Raw genomic sequence first — 18,152 nt, 5'->3', positions numbered from 1 at the left:
GGAAACGGGCACCCGGAAGGGGAGGCACCCGGAAGGGGCGTCCCGGTGCCCTAGGCCCTGCGGCGGCAGCTGCCCCGGTTTCCCTGCCGGAGCCGCCCGCCTCGCCTGCAGCAGCCATAGCCACGGCGCTTCACTTCCCAGTTGGCTTCTCCTGGGCCCAGGGCGAGGATCAGGAAAGACAAGCCATTCCAGTGCGGACTTCAGACGAACATTTATTAAGAACCGTCGCACTCAGCTACAATAAATTCCCCTTTATAAAACTTTCCCTAGTAGTAAAAATAACCCGACCCGGCCTCCTCTGGCAGCCCGTGAGCTGGGGCTGAGGCTGGGCTTGCCGGCCCCGCCCCGATGGCCGCCAGCTGGGTCCCTCACCTCAGCGGACACAACAGCTGGGGGGGGGGGGGGGAGGCGCGGCTTAGGGCCCCACGCATGACCCCCCGCACACACCCCCCCCACAGCCACGAGGGCCAGGCTATTCCTGCCCTCCCCATGGGCCACCAGGAATGGGGAAGAGGCAAGTCATTCCGCTCCAGGGTGCAGAGCTGTGGTGGGCCCTGTGATACGTCCCAAAGCACTTGTCCGGATGTAGGATGTCTCAATACCCATCTCCAGCCAGGAGTCAGGCCTGGCCTTTTTCGGGGCTCCTGGGGCAGCAGGAGGCATGGAGGTGCATGCCCTCCAGGAGAAAGGCACCCCCCCCCCCCCCACAAGCATGCATTTGAATTACAGGAGTTGATGGAAGCCAGCCCGACAGGAAGTCCAGAACCTCTGGGGGGGGGGGGGGGCAGGTAACTAAGTAGGGGCCACCCCACCCAGGAAGCCCACATAGTGCTCTCACCCTGAACTTGCACCCCTCTCTCTGCATCCTCACAGCAGCCTGGTGGGGTGCAGAGGGGACACTACCACAGGGCCAGCAGCCAGCCTGGACTCAGAAGCCTGGAGGACAGACTGCAACCAGCTTAGATGAACCTGGTTCTGGTGTGTAACTGAGAGGCAGGTGTGCTGCATAAAGTTAAGGCAAGTGGTTCAGGGTAGGGCCATGGAGGCAGAGCCCTGGTCTCCCAGAAGATAGCTCAGGCAGCCTCAGAATGCTCTGGAAATGGGCCCCACGCCATACTGTGTTCGTGTCCAGCACCTGCCTCTACCTGGAGAAACAAGCAGCGAGGAAGCAGAGGCACTGAAGTCCCATCCCACTGCCACTGCTGCAAAAAAAATCTTCCTTTTTAAACAAAAGCCCTCAAGCTCCATGAGGCTGGGAAAAGAGCCCCTGGCTGACAACACAAACAAGGGCCTGGAGCCCTGGCTACTCCTCATGGTGGCTGTGGGGTCCCTGGTAGGGCTTTCAGGGACCCCCAAGGCCACTCCTTTGCTCCAGCCAGAAGGCTCAGCGCACAGCACACACATCCAGGATGCAGAAGCGTGCCCGGCAGGTGGGGCAAGGCACTCTGCTGGCAAGCCAGGTATCAGGGCGCTGCGGGTCTTGGCGGCTGGCAAACCACTTGCCCATGCAAGTGAGACACCACATGGGACGACAGTAGCACTGCTGGCACTCGCCCTCAGCTGCCTCTTGGCAGGTCTTCACCAGCTTCACACTGGCACGTGTCTGCATGCAACCAATGCATGCCTCCAGCTCCTGTGGGTGGGCCAAGAGGGTCATGGGGATCCTGGCCAAGTGGCTGTGGGCCCCACCCCCACCCCAGGGGGCCTGGCCTATGGGAACCCATCTGCCCCCACCCAGCCCTCACCTGGCTGCTGGGGACTGAGTATGTTGGGTTGACCTCCACCAGAGAAGCAAATGTCTCCAGGAACAGGTCGCCCAGGCTCTGATGGATGACCACGTTGGCTGCACTGCGGATGGGTGCGCGGAGTTTCTCACACAGCTCACCATACTCCGTGGAGTTCAGCCTGCACAAGGTGGGGGCTGCTAGGCTGGGGCCACTGAGCCAAGGCCCCTCTGCAAGGCAGGGAGGGCCATCATTCTTGCTGGGGATGCTGACATGCCTCCAGGAGACAGGGCACTCACAAACCTCACAGAACACGGGGATGGGGGCTCAGGTGCAGCCCAGTTGCCAGGTGAAGACCAGCCAGCAAAGATAGCCTTGAGGCTAGCACCCACAGAACCTGCACCGCCGACCTGCCCCCAAGGGATGCAGGGAGGGGCAGAGAGAGTTGGGGGATTGCAGCGGAGACAGAATGCCTAGCTTTCAACAAGTTCAGGCACAAAGCGGGTCACAGGAGGGGGACAACAGACAGTCCACAGTCTGAATGGGAGGAGAAGATCTCCGTTTGGGCCCCAGACCCAAGGCAATCACCAAACCTTGGTCCTGTACCACCCCCAAAGATCCCTAATGTGCTCCCCCCAGAAAAGGGCCACAAAAGGTACCTACGGGGGTGCAAGGGATAAAGAGCCTTAAGAATCCTGCTGGAAGGGTGGCTAGAAGAGTCTGCTCCACGTATCATCGCCTCCCAGAGTGGCCCCAGACTCATGCTCACCCTGGCCATAAGTGCACCTACCGGATGTTGAAGGCCTGCACGCCAGGGCTGGTGCCAGCCACGTGGATGGTAAGGAGCTGCACAGGCAAGTTGGAATCTGGGGAGAGCTCGTGCTGCTGTGACTCCGTCACGGTCAGGTGCACATCCTGTTGCTGAGCCACATGCACACGGTATGTGGTCACCTTCATCACCCACGTGTCTGTCACGATCACACGAGCACCGGGTGCCCCCGTAGCAAACTTATCAATCCGCCGGAACTCGGTGTTGACTGAGGAGGCCACAGCCCACCAGTCTGACTGCGGGAGGGCATAGAGGGCCAGGGTGCGGGCCAGTGGGTGGCGGGCCCACTGATCACAGGACCAGTAGTAGATCACGGTGCTGGCGATGGTGGGCAGGGTCACTGCCAGCAGGAGGAAGAGCTGCCAGGCCTCCGGGGCCTGGCCAAGAGAATAGAGCTGCTTTTCTGAAGCGGCAAAACACATGCCCACGTAGTAGCCTACAAAGAATGGGGAGGGCCTCAGCAGAGATCAGGACTGCCAAGCCATCGTTCTCCCCCCCCATAGTGACCACAGGGACCACAGTCCTGTCCCTGTATCTCCGGAAGGGGCCACTTACCCTCATCCCCAGCCCTGGCCTGGCCCTCTGCCCTGGTGGGCTCCCAGGGCCAGACCACGGTAGCCTAGGGCAGGTTGACCTTACCTGCCCTCATGGCTGGCCCAGCTCAACCTTTGACCACGATAGTAATACAATAAATGAGGAAAAAGTGTTTTTAATTTGCTAGTTTAGTTTTACACAATATGATTAAGAAAATAGGAAAACCTAAAAAATGCAAGAACAAATGCAAGGATTTGGTGTCACCCAACGCAGAGGTACACGCTGGCCCTCCAACGGGCGGGATCTTGGCGTCTCAGCCCCACCCCCTCTGAGGAGGCAAATCAATGTGGCCCAATCCCAGAGCTCAGATTCGTGTGCCAAACAGTAAGCAAAGAATAATGGGGCACAGCCTGTGGGAGACAGCTCCAGGGCCCCTGCTAGCCAGATCCAGGGCCCCTGCTAGCCAGATCAGGGCCAACCTGCATGTCCAAACAACTGAAGTAATAAAGCAGATAATGGATACCTGTGCAAGCACGTTTAAGGCTGCAAAATAATAGTAAACATTTACTGTTGATTAAATTGCTATGTTTAAAGTAGTTCATGCAGCAAAAGATAACACATACAAACTCTCAAAGCTGCTCAAAATGAGTTCAAAAGAAAAAGACCCTAGGACCAGTCACCAGACCAGGCTCCACCTCCATGTGTCACTGAACTCCTCTCTAAGTTCTGGTTTCTCCACCCATGTGTAGCGTGGTGACAGCGTAGCCACTCACAGGCTTATAGAAAAGGTTGCTAAAAGGACTCCAGAAAGCTGTGGGGACCCTTAGTTCCCAGGTCAGAAACCCTACCCATGAGCCTCCCAGGAGCCCAAGTTCTGAGCCACACATTCCGCATCTGAGGAATGGGCTAATTAACATCCCTGCCTCACAGGGAAGCTGAGAAACCCATATAGTTATCCCAACAGCAGGCAGAGAGATCACCAATCGCCAAGAAGGCCCTGTGTCTGTCTCAGCATGGGCCCATCTGCTCCTCTTCCCAATGAGGCAGGCAGTTCTCAAGCACATGCCTGGCCTCAGCCCAGCCCCCTCTAGGCTGCTCTCCACTTGGCCCAGGCTGCTGAGCCCTGCTGCAGCGGGAAATTGTCGAGTCCACTGAGCGCTAGAGCAGGCCCCCTACCAGCCACCTGTCCTTCCAGACCTGCTTCTGCCCTGTATCCTCCAAAGAACCAGCCCCTCACACACACACCTAGTACCCCACTTTCCAGCCAGTCCCCTGTCCAACCAGCTGACAAGCCAGTCTTTCAGAGGTCTCCACCCAGGCCAATCCCTGGGCAGCGTGTGAGCCTCCTGGCCCGCCACACACACCATACCCTCCCAACCTCTGCACCTGTGACACCCCCATGGAGTCACCCATCTCTGCCTTCTTTCCCACCTTCCCTCCTTTCCAGAAGGAAGCTGGGACAAGGCCACCTGCTCTCCCAGGCCCCTCCACCTTCCTGTTACAATCAGTTAACTCCTGCCCTTCTCCTGGGAACTGCCCCCACGTAGTAACTCACGACCTATCCCAGCTGGGTGAAGCATCCCCCCCATGCCCGCCCCCCAACATCCTAAGCCCACGTTTCTTCCACCTACAAGCGGACAGCTGCCGCCAGCACCTTCCTCTCCGCTCCCGGGAGCAGCGGACGCGAGAGGCACAGGCGGTGGGCCCACAGCCACGGCTCAGAGTGGCCGCGGGTCCGCGCTCCCCCGACTCCGCTCCACAGGTTTGGCAAGCTCCAGGGGCCCAGCCGCCCCCGGGGCCCCGGAACTCGGCCGCGAGCCCGAGGGGGCCGCTTCCGCCCACCCAGGAGGGCCCTCCATGGGGAGGGTCCGGCCTGCTCACCGAGCGGCAGCAGCGAGTGGCACAGCAGCGTGGCGGACGTGCGGCGCAGGTGGTAGGGCACGAAGGCGGCGTCCTCGCTGCCCAGCCAGCCCGACAGCAGGTTCTGCACCGTGAGTCCGGCCGAGTGGAACTCGGTAGGCGTGAACACGAAGCACACGGCGAATACCAAGTAGGCCAGCGTGAAGGTGACCTCCGGGCTGTCCATCACGCTGCCGCGGCTGCCAGGAGGCCGTCAGGGAGAGCCCTGCGGTCCTGGACGGGAAACAGACACCAGAACGCCCAGCCGGTGGGCGTCGGCAGGTAGACGCCGGGCCGGCGCGGGGTGCTCTGGGAGATGGTGTCCCCGGCCGCGGGGCATTTTGGGAGACGGGGTCCCGCCCACAGGCTGGTGTGGGGCGCGCTAGGAGACGTCACGTTGGCGCGGGGCACCCTGGGAAATGGAGTCGCCACGCCCAGCACACAGCCCGACGTGGTGAGACCGCGACGGTCCTCGCGAGGGTTTGGCCCCATCTCAGGACCCGCGTTGGGGGCGGTTCTACAGCTGGTCCCATTTTACACCTGGGGAAACTAAGACCGGGGCAAAGGCTGCCAGGCCCTGACCTCTGGGCGTGCAGCCGAGTCCGACAGCCCAGCAGCCTCCGCCCGCCCGCCGGCCGCCCCTCCCCACCGATGGCTTCCGGCGCCCGTCACGCCCCGCGGGCCCCTACCCCGGAAGCGGGACGTGGGCGTGGCCGCGGCTTCCGTGCGTCCCGCCCCCGGTCGCGCGCTGATTGGCCGCGGGCGCCAACCGTCGGTATTTGAATCCGCGGCGGGCGGACGGTCTCCCGGACTCGGCGCCTCCCGCTCCCTGGGCTTCGCGTGGCCGCCGGCAGGTAGGCGGCGGCGGCGGGGTCCCGGAGTCCCGGGGTCCCGGGCTCAGGGCTCCATCCACTCTCCTCCCCCAGCCCCCGGCCCCCGCGGCATCAGGGCGGCGTCTGCCCTTGACCGACATTCCTCCCCGCTCTCCGCGCTCCTCCGTGGCCCTGAGGTGCGCTGGCCGCGCCGCACCAGCCCCAGCGGCCGCCCGTCCGGGGACTCCTCCTCCCCGGGGTCCCAAGTTAACCCGGTTGCGAAGCCGCCCAGCCGCCCGGTGGGCTGCGTTGTGGCGGTCCAGGGGGCCCGTGTGTCAGGGTTTCTCCGGCCAGTCCGCTGGCCGCCCCCTCCTCGTCACCTCCTGAGCCTGTCCAGCCTCTAGCACCACTCGCTTCCGAGCCTTGCACACGTGCAGCTCCCACCCTCAGGCCGGCTGCGCAGTGTCCAGGGGTCCCACCTCTGGACCCCAATCCGCAGCCTTTGGGGGCAGCTTCCTACTATTCTTCCACGCTGCACCTGCGAGCCTCCCTGACTGCAGCTGCCCAGCCCTCCCGGTGCTGCCGATCCTCCCCACCTGCTTGGGTGGCTCCTGCACCCACCTCCTGTGCTCCGGTCTGCCTGGCCCGGCCGCCTCTGCTCCGGAGCCGTCTCCCCGCTGCGGGTGGAGGCCGAACCCACGCACCGCGGGGGCTGTTTACCCCCTCCCTCACGTACCCCACAGCCATCCAGCTCCTTTCTGCTTTACCCAGGTCACACCAAAAAAGAATTCCCCTTGAGTTCTGTTTCACTCCAGCTTCCACATCCTTAGAGGCCTGCTGGCCAGCCAGAGCCGACAACTGCACCCCTGGCTGGCTGCAAGCCTAGGACCCCCTACTTCCCTCCTACCTTTCCCTGGCCTCCACATTCCTGCCAGGGCATCTTGTTACCCTGACTCACCTCTTTCCAGGCCAGCCTCCTTCCTCTGCCCCAGCTGCCCTGGCCTGGCTCCTCAAGCTATAGTCTCCAGCATCCCCAACACCAGAAACACCTGTGATACTCCCACAGATGGGTCCTCTGGTGACTCCTGGCTTGGGGGTGTCACACTGATGACGTGACCATCATGAGGACCTTGGGGAAGGAGGAGCGGGGGCTGTTCTAGAACACTCTGGGCCTCTGTGTAGGTCACTGGTGCATGTTTCTAGACTCCAGGTCTCAGTGTAGTCCCCATCAAGTCATGCTGCATTTTGCTGGTTGGTGCCTTGTCCAGCTCTTTCTCTGGGGCTGGGCCCTCATGAGCCCCCAGGGTGCTCCCTGTTTCCCAGCCTGTGATGGGAGAGCAAGCCACAGCACTCTTCTGTTTCTTGTGCTCAGCTGACTTAGCAGCCTGCTGGAGCTGTGCTGTGGCCTGTACCTTAAGCAAAGGCCTGAGGGGAGACCCAGGCTTTCCAACAGCCCAGCACCCCTGTCTCCTGACCTTTACCACTAAACCCCAGTGGTTTTCAGGATCTGATTCTTCTTCCTCCCTTTACAGCCTGAGGGCCCTTACACCTCTTTTCTTGAGAAGTGACAGCTGCCCTAAAATAGGACAAGGATTGTCTGGCATAGGACATGCTGCCTGAGATGGGACCCACCTGTGCAAGAAGGGGACATCTCCCATGTGAGGCCAGCTTCTTGCGCTGGCCATTCATCCAAACTGCACAGCCCTCCCACTGACGCAAAGTGTCTGCTTTTCCAGAATGAGTCTGCAGATCTGCAACGATGAAAACGTCACTGGTGACAAAAGTACAGAAAACCATGAGTTCCTGTTTTCACCACCGGAACTTACTGGAAGACTATCTGTTCTTCGTCTGTCACAAAAAGAAAATGTGCCACCCAAGAGCGTAGTCAAAGCTATGAAAGTAAGCATGTTTTGCCCCTGTTAACTACTGTGTGTCACGCCTTCGATCACCCTGGGACTTGCTTTCCTGGGGACTTAAGGAAGTGGGCAGGGTACTGCTGGCAGAGTTGCTCAAGACTTGAATTATTGAACAGGTCTCTTCTCCCAACAGGTGACTTTTCAGACTCCTCTTCGGGACCCACAGACACATCGGATATTAAGTCCTGGCATGAGCAGCAAGCTCGAGGCTCCTTTTGCTCTGGAGGATGCTTTTGGGTTAGAAAACTCTCCTCAAAACCGGATCCAGAAAGAGAAGTAAGTTGTTGATGCTGCTTGATGTATTGCAATTTGTTTGGTTTGGTTGGTTGGTTTAAAGATCTTATTTAGGGACACCTGGGTGGCTCAGCGGTTGAGCATCTGCCTTTGGCTCAGGGCATGATCCCTGAGTCCCGGATCGAAGTCCCACATCGGGCTTCCTGCATGGAGCCTGCTTCTCTTTCTACCTGTGTTTCTGCCTCTCTCTCTCTCTGTGTGTCTCTCAAGCATAAATAAATAAAATCTTTAAAAAATAAAATAAAGATCTTATTTATTTATGAGACATAGAGATGTAGGCAGAGGGATCATGACCTGAGCCCAAGGCAGATGCTCAACCACTGAGCCACCCAGGTTTCCCTGATGTGCTGCAATTTGTAACCCCTCCAGGGGATGTGGCAGGAAAATTGTTTTGTCCTCAGTCACATCTGGTTGAGTTCCTCCTAGTTTCTGCTCTGAGCTCGAGCAGTGTGTTGCCTGGCTCGCTCTGCACTTAGCATTAGAGGTCATTTGTTAGTAGAAAAGCAAATGACGAAAAATACAGAACAAAGTTTAAGGGGTTTTTTGTTGTTTTTTTTTTTTTTTTAAGGTCTTTATATATTTTAAAAGAGAGCAGGAGTGGGGAGGGGAAGAGTGAGAAGGAGAGAGAACCTCAACCTCACACCCTGAGATCACCTCATACCCTAAGATCACGGCCTGAGCTGAATTCAAGAGTTAAACGCTCAACTTTTGAGCTGAACTCAAATCAGACTGAGCCACCAAGTGCCTCAAATAAGTTTATGTTCCACTCCTTTACTGTACCTTTGCCAGCAGATTGGCCTGGGTTTTTTTTCTCTAATTTCATGAAATGTCTGATCACAACTCTAAGGAAGGATGCTCTGTGGTTATGGTTCTTTATTCACACCCAATAGGGACTCTTTTCTACTTGCAAGCCAGCCTTGGGTGTTCTCAGTGTCAAACCCTGCTCTGTCAGAAGGCAGAGCTCTCGATCTTGCCTTTCTCTTTGGTGAAAATCTTGACCTTCTTGTGCTCTGTTCCGGACTGTGTAGCTAGTGGCCCTTACCTGAAAGGGGGAAATCAGCTAGCACAGAAAACCTTAACTGATTAATTATTTGTCAGATCTGTACTATATCTCTCAGGAATCTGTGTGATTTAGGGGTGTTTGGGGTCTCAATTGGTGAATCCTCTGCCTTCAACTCAGGCCATGATCCTAGGGTGCTGGGATCGAGCCTCGCATTGGGCTCCTGGCTCAGCAGAGTCAGCTTCTCCCTTACCTTCTGCACCTCCCCCTGCTTGTGATCACTCGTTCTCCTTGTCTTTCACTACCTGATAAGTAAACTTTAAAATGAACAAACAAAACTTGTGTGATCTAGTTGGTCCACCAGCTTTGATTTATGAGGACATACTTGCTAAAGTTAATCCTAAGAAGAATGTTGACTGAACATTCCTCTTTCCTGTTTGTAACTAACGTGTTCTCGTGGACTGAATTATAACTGAAAAGCTAATAGGTTCCTTAATATTAACTAAATTTGTTTCTAAAAAGTCAACAGCTTACAAAGGAGGTTGACCTCAAAATGACCAATGGAATTCTCCAGAAACCAATGATGACCAATGCCAACCCCCCTCCTGGGGATGTGAGAGCAGTCTCTGAAGATAGGCGGCATTCCAGTGGACCCACCTCCACTCACCTGGCCAGCCTGGATCCCTCAAGCTCTCCCCAGATGCCAGAAAGTCTTGAAAATCAAGTGGCTTCTCTAGGACAAACGTCTGTGAGCCCTGAGCAAGCCTTGGAGGAAAGTGTTCGTTCTTATTTCTTAGAAAAAAGTATTATGTCCACCTCTGAAATCCTAGAAGACTCTTCCCAGATGGCTCCCCAAGACAGAACAGAAGACCCTCACAGAGCTTCCAGAGAAAATTCGAACCAGGTCCCTGCATCCTCATCCGGGGCTACTTGGCCACCTGGCACTCAGCCTACAGAAGCATGTGCAGAAGGACCCTTCGCAGACCTGCCTGGCAAGGCCCCAGCCAGCCCTGAGGACCCCTTTGGTCCTAGAAACACCATCCTGGACAGCTCTCTGAAGGCTAGAGGGGCCCCATCCCCAAGTCCTCAGAAGGAAGAAGATGATGACCAAAGGGTCAGCTCGTGGAGCAACAGACCCATAAGGCTAGAATTTGATTTCTCTGACAATGCCACCAGCAAAAGGGAACTGGGGGAGAGACCCAGCCTTAAACCTCCTTCCAGGGTATCAGAGGCCAGGCAGGAAAATGCACCCAAGGAGGCGGATGAGGAGCCCATTCCCCTTCTCCGGGGGTCTTACAACCTGGACTGGAACAAGCTGGATGACCCAGACTTTAACCCGTTTGAAGGTGGAAGAGAGGCCCAGCCCCTAGAAAGCCCCCAGAGCAGGCCAGCTGGACCTATGGCCAAGAAGCTGCATGCTGGTCCCGAGGCCACAGGGTACTCCCCTCTGAGCCAGTGAGTACTTGGTGGGGGCGGGGGGGGGGAGTAGCTAGCTGCTTGGTAGTGTGCACGCTAGAGGACCACAGACCAGAGATGCACATACATGCTCCCGAGAAGGGTTCTTGGGGCACACATAGGCTGCAGAGGCATGCTGGTCCTGGATCTCTAGACCGGGAGGGTGCTCACAGCCACTATAGATCGTGGAGGAGCATCCATGACGGAGCCCCGTTCCGTCCCCTCCACAGGGGTGGGGCTATCCACATGCTTGCTAAGGGCATTGTCTATAAAAAAACTGGAAATTTAGGAAGCTCTCTAGCGAATTCTGTCTGTAGTCCCAGAGCCAGTGGAGCGGCTCTCCATGCTTTCTGGGGTGCTCTGGCCCTCTCATGGTGCTCTCTGGGGATGGCTGCTTAGTGGCCACTGTGTGCTGGGTCCCAAGAGGAGCTTAGCCAGTGCCCAGCCACTTGTACCTGCAGCTTGTTGGTGGGACGTGTTGGGGCTAACAGTCCGGCTAGGGAGGATCCTGGCCCTGGTAACTGGTGACCCTCCCCCGACCATGTTTGCCAATGTCCTAATGAAACAGGACCAGCGAAGCTTTGGGGGTGGCTCCCAGAGCAGACTCAGCCTGGGAGCTCCTGGCCGAGTCCCATGAGCACAGGATTCTTGGGCAGTTGAGGTGGGCAGGGGTGGCCCTGCCACTCAGGGGAGTCTTCATGAGGCAGCTCCAGGCTAGGGCACAGGCCCTGCTGACCCCATCTCTTCAGGCAGGTGCCTACGGCCTCGGCAGAGGACGCACATGAGGTGCAGACGGCGGCAGGGACCCCAGGCACGGCGGGTGAGGTAGGGCCACGAGCACAGCCCATGCCTCCATTGTGTGGGTCCTTGGGCAGAGGGAGGCTGGTGGAGATGGGGTGGGATGCAGGGCAGCACCCAGAGCCTCCTACACACCCCTATCCCGCCAAGACACGGGGGGAGGCACGGGTCCCACACGGGACCTCTGGTGCCCGAGCTGCCCAAATTGAGCCGGCCTTCCTGCAGGAGGGAGCAGCAGAGCGCGCAGGGGCATCCGCTCCAGCAGGCAGCCTAGGAGGTCCTCCACAGGACCCGGAGCCAGCCTCAGACCCCAAGGAGGAGTGCTTCCGAGACCCCACTGAGGGTATGTTGCCCCCAGGTCACTTGTCTGTCCCCACCACCAGGGCACTGCTCCAAGCACTGGTGTTTAGAGGTGTTTTTCTGGAGACTCCGTGCTGTGACTTGAAGCAAGGCGCCCAGAGGCCACTGGTTTCTCAGGAGACGGATGCTCTCAGGATGTAGCCCTAATGTGAAGGCGTCCTGGGGCCAGAAATTGGGCTCAGGAAAGCGGGCTGGGGGTGGGGATGTGGCTCTGCACTGCATATACATGGGTGGGGCCTTGCCAGTTCTGGGGGAAATGCTTTTGGAGGGGAGCCCAGATGGGGCACAAGCACCTCTGACCTCTCTGACACAGCAGGCCCTGAGGTGGTTCCAGGGGGAATCTGGAATTGAACTGCCTCGAGAGCCGTAAGGCAACGTGATGGGCTCCCTATTTAACCTGCACACCTAGAGAAGAGTGGAAATGGAATGCAGGGTTGGTCTGTGGAGGAATGATCCCAGGGCTCTCACCACTGTGGCACAAAAGCCACGGAGACCCTGGAGTCCTGTGAGTCCCACGTCTGGTTTGTCTTCCTGCGCATCAGGTTTTCTAGAGTCCTACACCTTGTACCACAACATCAGCATTTCCTTTCCTGGCGGGTAGCGCAGCATCGCGCAGATGGGCCATAGTTGGCACATCAGTCCACCCGTTGGTGGGCGTCGGGGTTGTTTGCCCTTTTTGACGGTTTGAAGGTTGCTGTGAGCTCTCACATACATGTGTTCATGTGCCTGTGAGGGTTCTGTTGTCTTGGGCATAAACCTAGAAAGTGATCTGGGTCATGCAGTAACTCTGGGTGAAACTGAGGAACCACCAGGGTGCTTTCTAAAGTGGCTGCAGCACATAAGGATCTCAGGGCACCAGTGTTTGAGGGTCCCGATTTCTCCAGGCCTTGTCGCCCCCAGGACCACTGTGATCCGATTCCAGCCGTCCAGGGTGGGGGTGCAGGGGGCCAGGTGCACCTCCGCATGTTTTGACCTGCATCTTCCTGGTGACGAGCCTCTTTCCTGTGCCTTTCAGACCTTCTGCAGAGTGTTTGCTCTGGTCCTTCCCCTGCTGTTCCACTGTTGCGTTTTTATTGTTGAGTCGTCAGGGCCTTTGGATCTATCATAGGTGGGGACTTCTTACCAGACGTGTGACATGGAGGGAACCATCTCCCATCCTGTGGGCTTCCTCCCTCCTGATGGTGTTCTTTGAGGCACAGACATTAACCTGAAGTCCCATTTATCTTTTTTGTTTTTTTCTTTGTGTTTTTGGTGTGAAGTCAATACCATAAGGATTTACCCTTACATTTTCTAAAAACATTACAATTATAACATTTACATTTGATTTTGAGTTAATTTTCATAGATGACGTGAGCCACCTTAGATTTTTTCTAAACATGTATATGTGTGTGTGTGTGTGTGTGTGTGTGTGTTAATCAGGAATCGAGGGACTCTCTAGGGTAGTTCTAAACAGTAGCTCTTGGGCAGCCCGGGTGGCTCAGCGGTTTAGCGCCGCCTTCAGCCCAGGGTGTGATCCTGGGGACCTGGGATCGAGTCCCGCATCAGGCTCCCTGCATGGAGCCTGCTTCTCCCCCTGCCTGTGTCTGCCTCTGTGTGTGTGTGTCTCTCTCATGAATGAATGAATTAGTTAATTAAACAGTAGTTCTTAACCACGGCAGTTTGGTCCTGGGGACACTTGGTCATCATGCCTGGAGCAAAGCTGTTCAGCTCCCGCAGGACACAAGACAACCCCACAAAGTGCCCTGGCCCCAGGAGTCATTAACGTGAGACCAGAAACCCCGCTACAAAGCACAGAATTGTTGGCTGCAGGTCCAGGCTAGGCAGGGAAAGGGATTGTCCTAGCCTCAGCGCTGCAGGGTGGGAAGCACTGGGCTACTATTTGCTGTGCCCGAGCAGCAGGACCCGCCCACCACGTGGGCCAGTAACGGCTGCCCTGACGCTATGCTTCTCAGTCCTAGGCACGGGAGCTGAGGTGGACTACCTGGAACAGTTCGGGAGTTCCTTGGTGAGTACCTGCACCTTCGTGGTGATCTCTTCCTGAGTATGCTTCTCAGGAGGGAGCTCTTTCTAGAACAGCCCTGAGCCACCATCGCGCCTCTTAAGATCATGATGGCCCTACTGCCCCACTGTGGTGTCCACACCTCCCCGGGAACCTCCCACCCAGGGCCCTTCCCAAGCCACACTCACAGCTTCCAATGCCCATCTCAAGCTCCCGTGCCAAGGTAAACTCAAGTGCACACTGCCCTATGCTGAGGAAGGCCTCCTCGGGTGACAGTGATTTGCCTGTCCCTTCAGTTCAAGGAGTCAGCCCTGAGGAAACAGTCCTTGTACCTCAAGTTTGACCCACTTCTGAAGGACAGCCCTCGGAGACCAGTGCCTGTGGCACCGGAGACCAACAGGTACTCCTCCCCCCGGTCATGGGGCTTCAGGATGGCCATTGGTCAGTATTTCTAGACTAAGTGGGGACATGCCAATTCCAGCTCAGGAAGGTAGACTGTAGCAGCATCCCCTGGAGCCTCTCAGGTACCCGGGAGTGATTGTGGTCAGCTGCAGCCCCTGCCTGTCCTTGTGAATGAGGCTCTGAGCACATGGGCACCCCCCTCTACTTCACGGTCTGCGGTGGCCTGTGCTGCAGCAACAGAGCCTTAGGCAGCATCAGGCCATTGTGACAGAGACTGTGGGGCCCAGGACCCAAAGACCTTTCTTCCTTGGCCTTTGGGGAAGCTGGGTACGCTTACCTTCTATTTTGGGTCTCAGCACACAGGACCTCCCACAGGACATGGCTGCACCTCCCTCAGGCAGCCCACCCGAGGCAAAGCTAGTGGAGTTGGATTTCCTAGGAGCCCCAGATGCTCCCGTAAGTGATACAAAGAGATGCCTCTGGTGAAAGGGGCGGAGGGTTAGCTCACCGTGCTGCTCTGGGAGCCCTCTGAGGGCTTGTCACCCCCACAGGTGCTGGATCCGCCTCCCTGTGTCTTCGGGCCTGGAGGCCCGCTGCTGCCCTTGGGCTCCATCGTGGATGTGCTGCAGTACACCCAGAAGGACATGGATGCAGCGGTGAGGGCAAGGCGTGGCGTCCACGGGCTGCTGAGGCCAACGGCTCTGAGCACCAGCTTTCCTTGGGTGGCTGCAGGGAGAACTGGACATGTCCACTTGCGGGCTCCCCAGCCCAAGGACCTGGAACTCCTGTACTTCTGCCTGTTTACACGCTGAGGGTCACAGGCATCCTCCAAGGGCACTGCTCCGGCCACCTTGGGGTGGTAAAGCAGGACTGCTGGGCCTTGCACCCCCATATCCCCTTGCTGCCCCGCTGTCCCTGGGATGGTATTTGGCCTGGCCCCTCCTGGGACCCAGGCTGGGATATGCCCCTGACCAGACACATCCAGGCCGCCTCTGCCAGCAGCTGAGTCCTGCCCTGCTCTTAGTGCCCCATGGCCACTGTCCCGCTCAGAGCTAACCAGGAGCTCACGGCGTCAGGCCCCTTCCCCTCTGCAGGTGGCTCTCCCAGCCTTGCCTATGGCTGAGGATGTCACCCATCCACCCACAGATGTGTTCTCCCTGGGCACTAGCTGGCCGCAGTACCTCCTCCAGTGAGGCACCAGGTCCTCAGCCTGCCCCAGGCTCCTCACAGCCAGCCCCCCAACTCTGACACGTTGCCCCAGAGACCCTGGGCACAAGGTGGTACCCAATGTCCATGTGACGTGTGGTTTGTGCAGGTGGAAGCCATGAGAGAAGAGAACTCCTTGCTGAGGAGCAGGTGTGACACACTCCATGCAAAGAATCTGGAAATGGGGTAAGGGCCGTGGTGGGCTTGGGCGGCTTGGGTCCACCTGCTGCCCGGGGTCACCAGCACGTCTGTTCTTCCCACAGGAAGATAATGGACGGGTTTGAGGGGATCGTGTATCAGGCAATGGGTGAGTGCTGCTGGCCTGGGCGCCTCTGGCAGAGCAGTCGAGGCCAGTGAGGGAGCATCTGGCAGTCACTAGAGCGGGTGGCGCTGGGTGGGCATCTGGGGCCTCAGTGGGTCGGTACCCATGGTGTCCAGCTGTGGATGTGTCAGGCAGGCTGAGCATGAGCACCTCACCTTGGGCGAAGCCTCAAGCTCCGGGGGGCCCCTGGCCTGGGGACCCACTCCAGAGCCGCCCCAAGTTCCTATGATCCCCTCACCCCAAGGGCTGGCATTGAGGCAATGGCTGTTTCTGGGCTCTTGTGCCCCTGTCCCCCAGGCTCTGCTCTAGAAGGCCACCTTGGAGAGGGGCCCTGTCACCCGGCCCTTAGTGGGTCCGGCTCTCCTCCACCACCATGCATCCCCTGCTTCCGGTTTGCCATAGTCTGTGGCACAAGCACTTGCTCCTTTAATCCCAAGAATGTGTTTCTCTTCCCTTCAAGAGGAGGCTCAGAAACAGAAGGAACTAGCAAAAGCTGAAATCCAGAAGATTCTAAAGGAAAAAGACCAGTTGGCTGCAGACCTGAGCTCCATGGAAAAGTCTTTCTCTGACCTCTTCAAGCGGTTTGAGAAACAGAAGGAAGTGATCGAGGGGTATCACACGGTAGGTGGCGGTGGGTGGGCCTGTGCCCGTCCAGCAGAGGGTCCCAGAGGAGGGGAGGGCTTGGCCCCCAAGCCAGCCTGCCTTGTGTCCTCACCTTGGTGGGGGCTGCAAGCTGCTCTCTCTCCAGGAAGACCATGCAGCTTGGCACTTGGCTGTGCCCAGGGTCGGGGGAGGTTCCTATCCATCAAGGGGCGCGCAGCACGAGCTGTGGGGCCTGGACTGGAGATGGAGCCACGGCAGGCCAAGCAGGTGCCTTCTGGAGGAAGGCCTGGGCCACACACACCTCAGTGGTCCCACCACATGCACCTGCAGGAGTCGGGCCACACATGGGGTGACCTGGCACAGGTGGATGCGTTCTGGGGACACAGCAGGGCCAGGGCTCCCCTGCGGCTGACCATTTCTTCCTCTGGGAGGGGAGGGCGCCTAAAGGAGCTAGTCTCTACCCAGAGGACATAGGGAGGCACATGTGTGGCTTGCAGTGACCGTGTAGTTGCTGGAGGGGCCTGTGGGGTGGTGGGGGAGCCAGAAGGTGCTGCCTGATGTGTTGGATGGAGGGAAGCAACGGGCAGAACTGACAGGTCCCTGTTGCCATGAAGGACATTGGGGCCTCTGCCTCCAGCCTTCCCCCTGCCTACAACCTCCCTCCACCTGTGCCTCTCAGCTGTTGCTTTGTCATGGTCTGAAGCCAGAGCTCCGACTGCTGTGGGGCTGTGGTTACGTGGCCCTCGGGACAGCCCCAGTCCCTGTCTACATCTTCCCTCCTGTGGCCAGCGATGCCCGCCTGAGGCCTGGGTGCTGCGTGACCGGCAGGTTGAGGGGATGGGGGAGCTGTAGGCAGCGGTGGCAGCTGTGAGGGGCTGGGTCCATCCTGAGCCACACACTGGGGGCACCAGCAACGTCCTTGTGGCCTTACTCGTTGGGCCCGTCCACACCTGACCAAAGCCAGGCCTGGGGGGGGGGCTCTGACAGTGGTGCCCTGCTGGCGGTTCATGTTCACTCATTCTTCAAAGAATGAAGAATCTCTAAAGAAGTGTGTCGAGGATTACATAGTGAGGATTGAGAAGGAGGGCCAGCGGTACCAGGCCCTGAAGGCCCACGCAGAAGAGAAGCTCAAGCTGTGAGTGCAGCTGGGAGAGCCCCAGCGGGGCTGGAAGTGGGTGGAGAAACATCCAGCAAGTCTGGGGAGGGAGCTCCTGTGCTGACCTCTCAGCCTTGTCCTCTGTGTCTCCAGGGCCAGTGAGGAGATCGCCCAGGTGCGCGGCAAGGCCCAAGCGGAGGCCCTGGCCTTCCAGGCCAGCCTGAGGAAGGAGCAGATGCGCATCCAGTCACTGGAGAAGACAGTAGAGCAGAAGGTGGGCTCATGGACCCACAGCACCTGGGGGTGGCAGGGACCTGGAGCAGAGGCTGTTGGCCGGTACCCAGAAGCAGGGACTCAGGGCACCCGGCTCTCATCTCGGACTCAGCCCCATGGCGGATAAAGGGGTGACTTAAATCCCAGTTTGTTTTCTTGAAGATTTGGACTTTTTTCTTTCAGACTAAGGAAAATGAAGAATTAACCCGAATCTGTGATGACCTCATTTCCAAGATGGAGAAGATCTGACCTGAAGCCCCTCCCCCCCCCTTTCTGTATATCTGTCTGTCTGTCTGGGGAAGGTTTTTTGTTCTTTCCTCTCACTTAACCTCTGGTTTTTAAACTAGACTACTTTAAGAAGAGTAAATAAAGTTTCCCTTAGGTTCGCATGTTTAGGTTGCTTGGTTTTGACTACAGTGCAGGTTTCTGGCTTTGGCCAGAGGGTGACTCGACCCCTGCTGCTGTGACCTGTGCACCTTGCGGTTGCCTGAGTGCCAGCCCTGCCCTTGACTTCACACCACCACGCAGTCCCCACGGGGAACCAGTAGCGCCCCCATGCTGGTGGCTGGGACTTCAATGCTGCCCACCCCCACGAGTGTGGGTCCTGCCCATACCTCCCACAGCAGGCTG

The 18,152-nt window shown here is 58.0% G+C and overlaps 2 protein-coding genes across 4 annotated transcripts; one reads left to right on the top strand and one right to left on the bottom strand.

Moving 5' to 3' along the window:
• Positions 1-192: 192 nt before the first annotated feature.
• Positions 193-5,476, bottom strand: TMEM129 (transmembrane protein 129, E3 ubiquitin ligase). Of its 3 annotated transcripts, none has more exons than XR_003235034.2 (4): positions 4,969-5,419; positions 2,515-2,989; positions 1,746-1,954; positions 193-1,633 (listed from the first exon to the last, which is right to left on the bottom strand). XR_003235034.2 is itself a non-coding variant. In XM_025998813.2 (4 exons), exons 1-4 carry the CDS (start codon positions 5,171-5,173, stop codon positions 1,385-1,387), a joined length of 1,089 nt encoding a protein of 362 aa, XP_025854598.1. In that variant the 5' UTR covers positions 5,174-5,476; the 3' UTR covers positions 193-1,384. The 3 variants fall into 3 exon arrangements, 2 of the variants coding, with proteins under 2 accessions (XP_025854598.1, XP_072593822.1); XM_025998813.2 differs by having other exon boundaries at positions 1,746-1,905; positions 4,969-5,476; XM_072737721.1 differs by lacking the exon at positions 1,746-1,954.
• On the top strand, positions 5,360-17,911 carry TACC3 (transforming acidic coiled-coil containing protein 3). Its single transcript, XM_025998825.2, has 16 exons — positions 5,360-5,840; positions 7,535-7,697; positions 7,848-7,990; positions 9,531-10,463; positions 11,213-11,288; positions 11,487-11,604; positions 13,574-13,626; positions 13,917-14,020; positions 14,379-14,478; positions 14,574-14,678; positions 15,338-15,414; positions 15,492-15,535; positions 16,011-16,171; positions 17,182-17,288; positions 17,403-17,523; positions 17,706-17,911. The coding sequence occupies exons 2-16, from the start codon at positions 7,536-7,538 to the stop codon at positions 17,769-17,771; spliced, it is 2,370 nt and encodes a 789-aa protein (XP_025854610.2). The 5' UTR covers positions 5,360-5,840; position 7,535; the 3' UTR covers positions 17,772-17,911.
• Positions 17,912-18,152: the final 241 nt, after the last annotated feature.

The sequence above is a fragment of the Vulpes vulpes genome, chromosome 14 (genome assembly GCF_048418805.1).
Source record: "Vulpes vulpes isolate BD-2025 chromosome 14, VulVul3, whole genome shotgun sequence".
NCBI lineage: Eukaryota > Metazoa > Chordata > Mammalia > Carnivora > Canidae > Vulpes > Vulpes vulpes.
The sequence above is the reverse complement of the archived record's forward strand: the minus strand, read 5'-3'. Positions and strand labels throughout refer to the sequence as shown.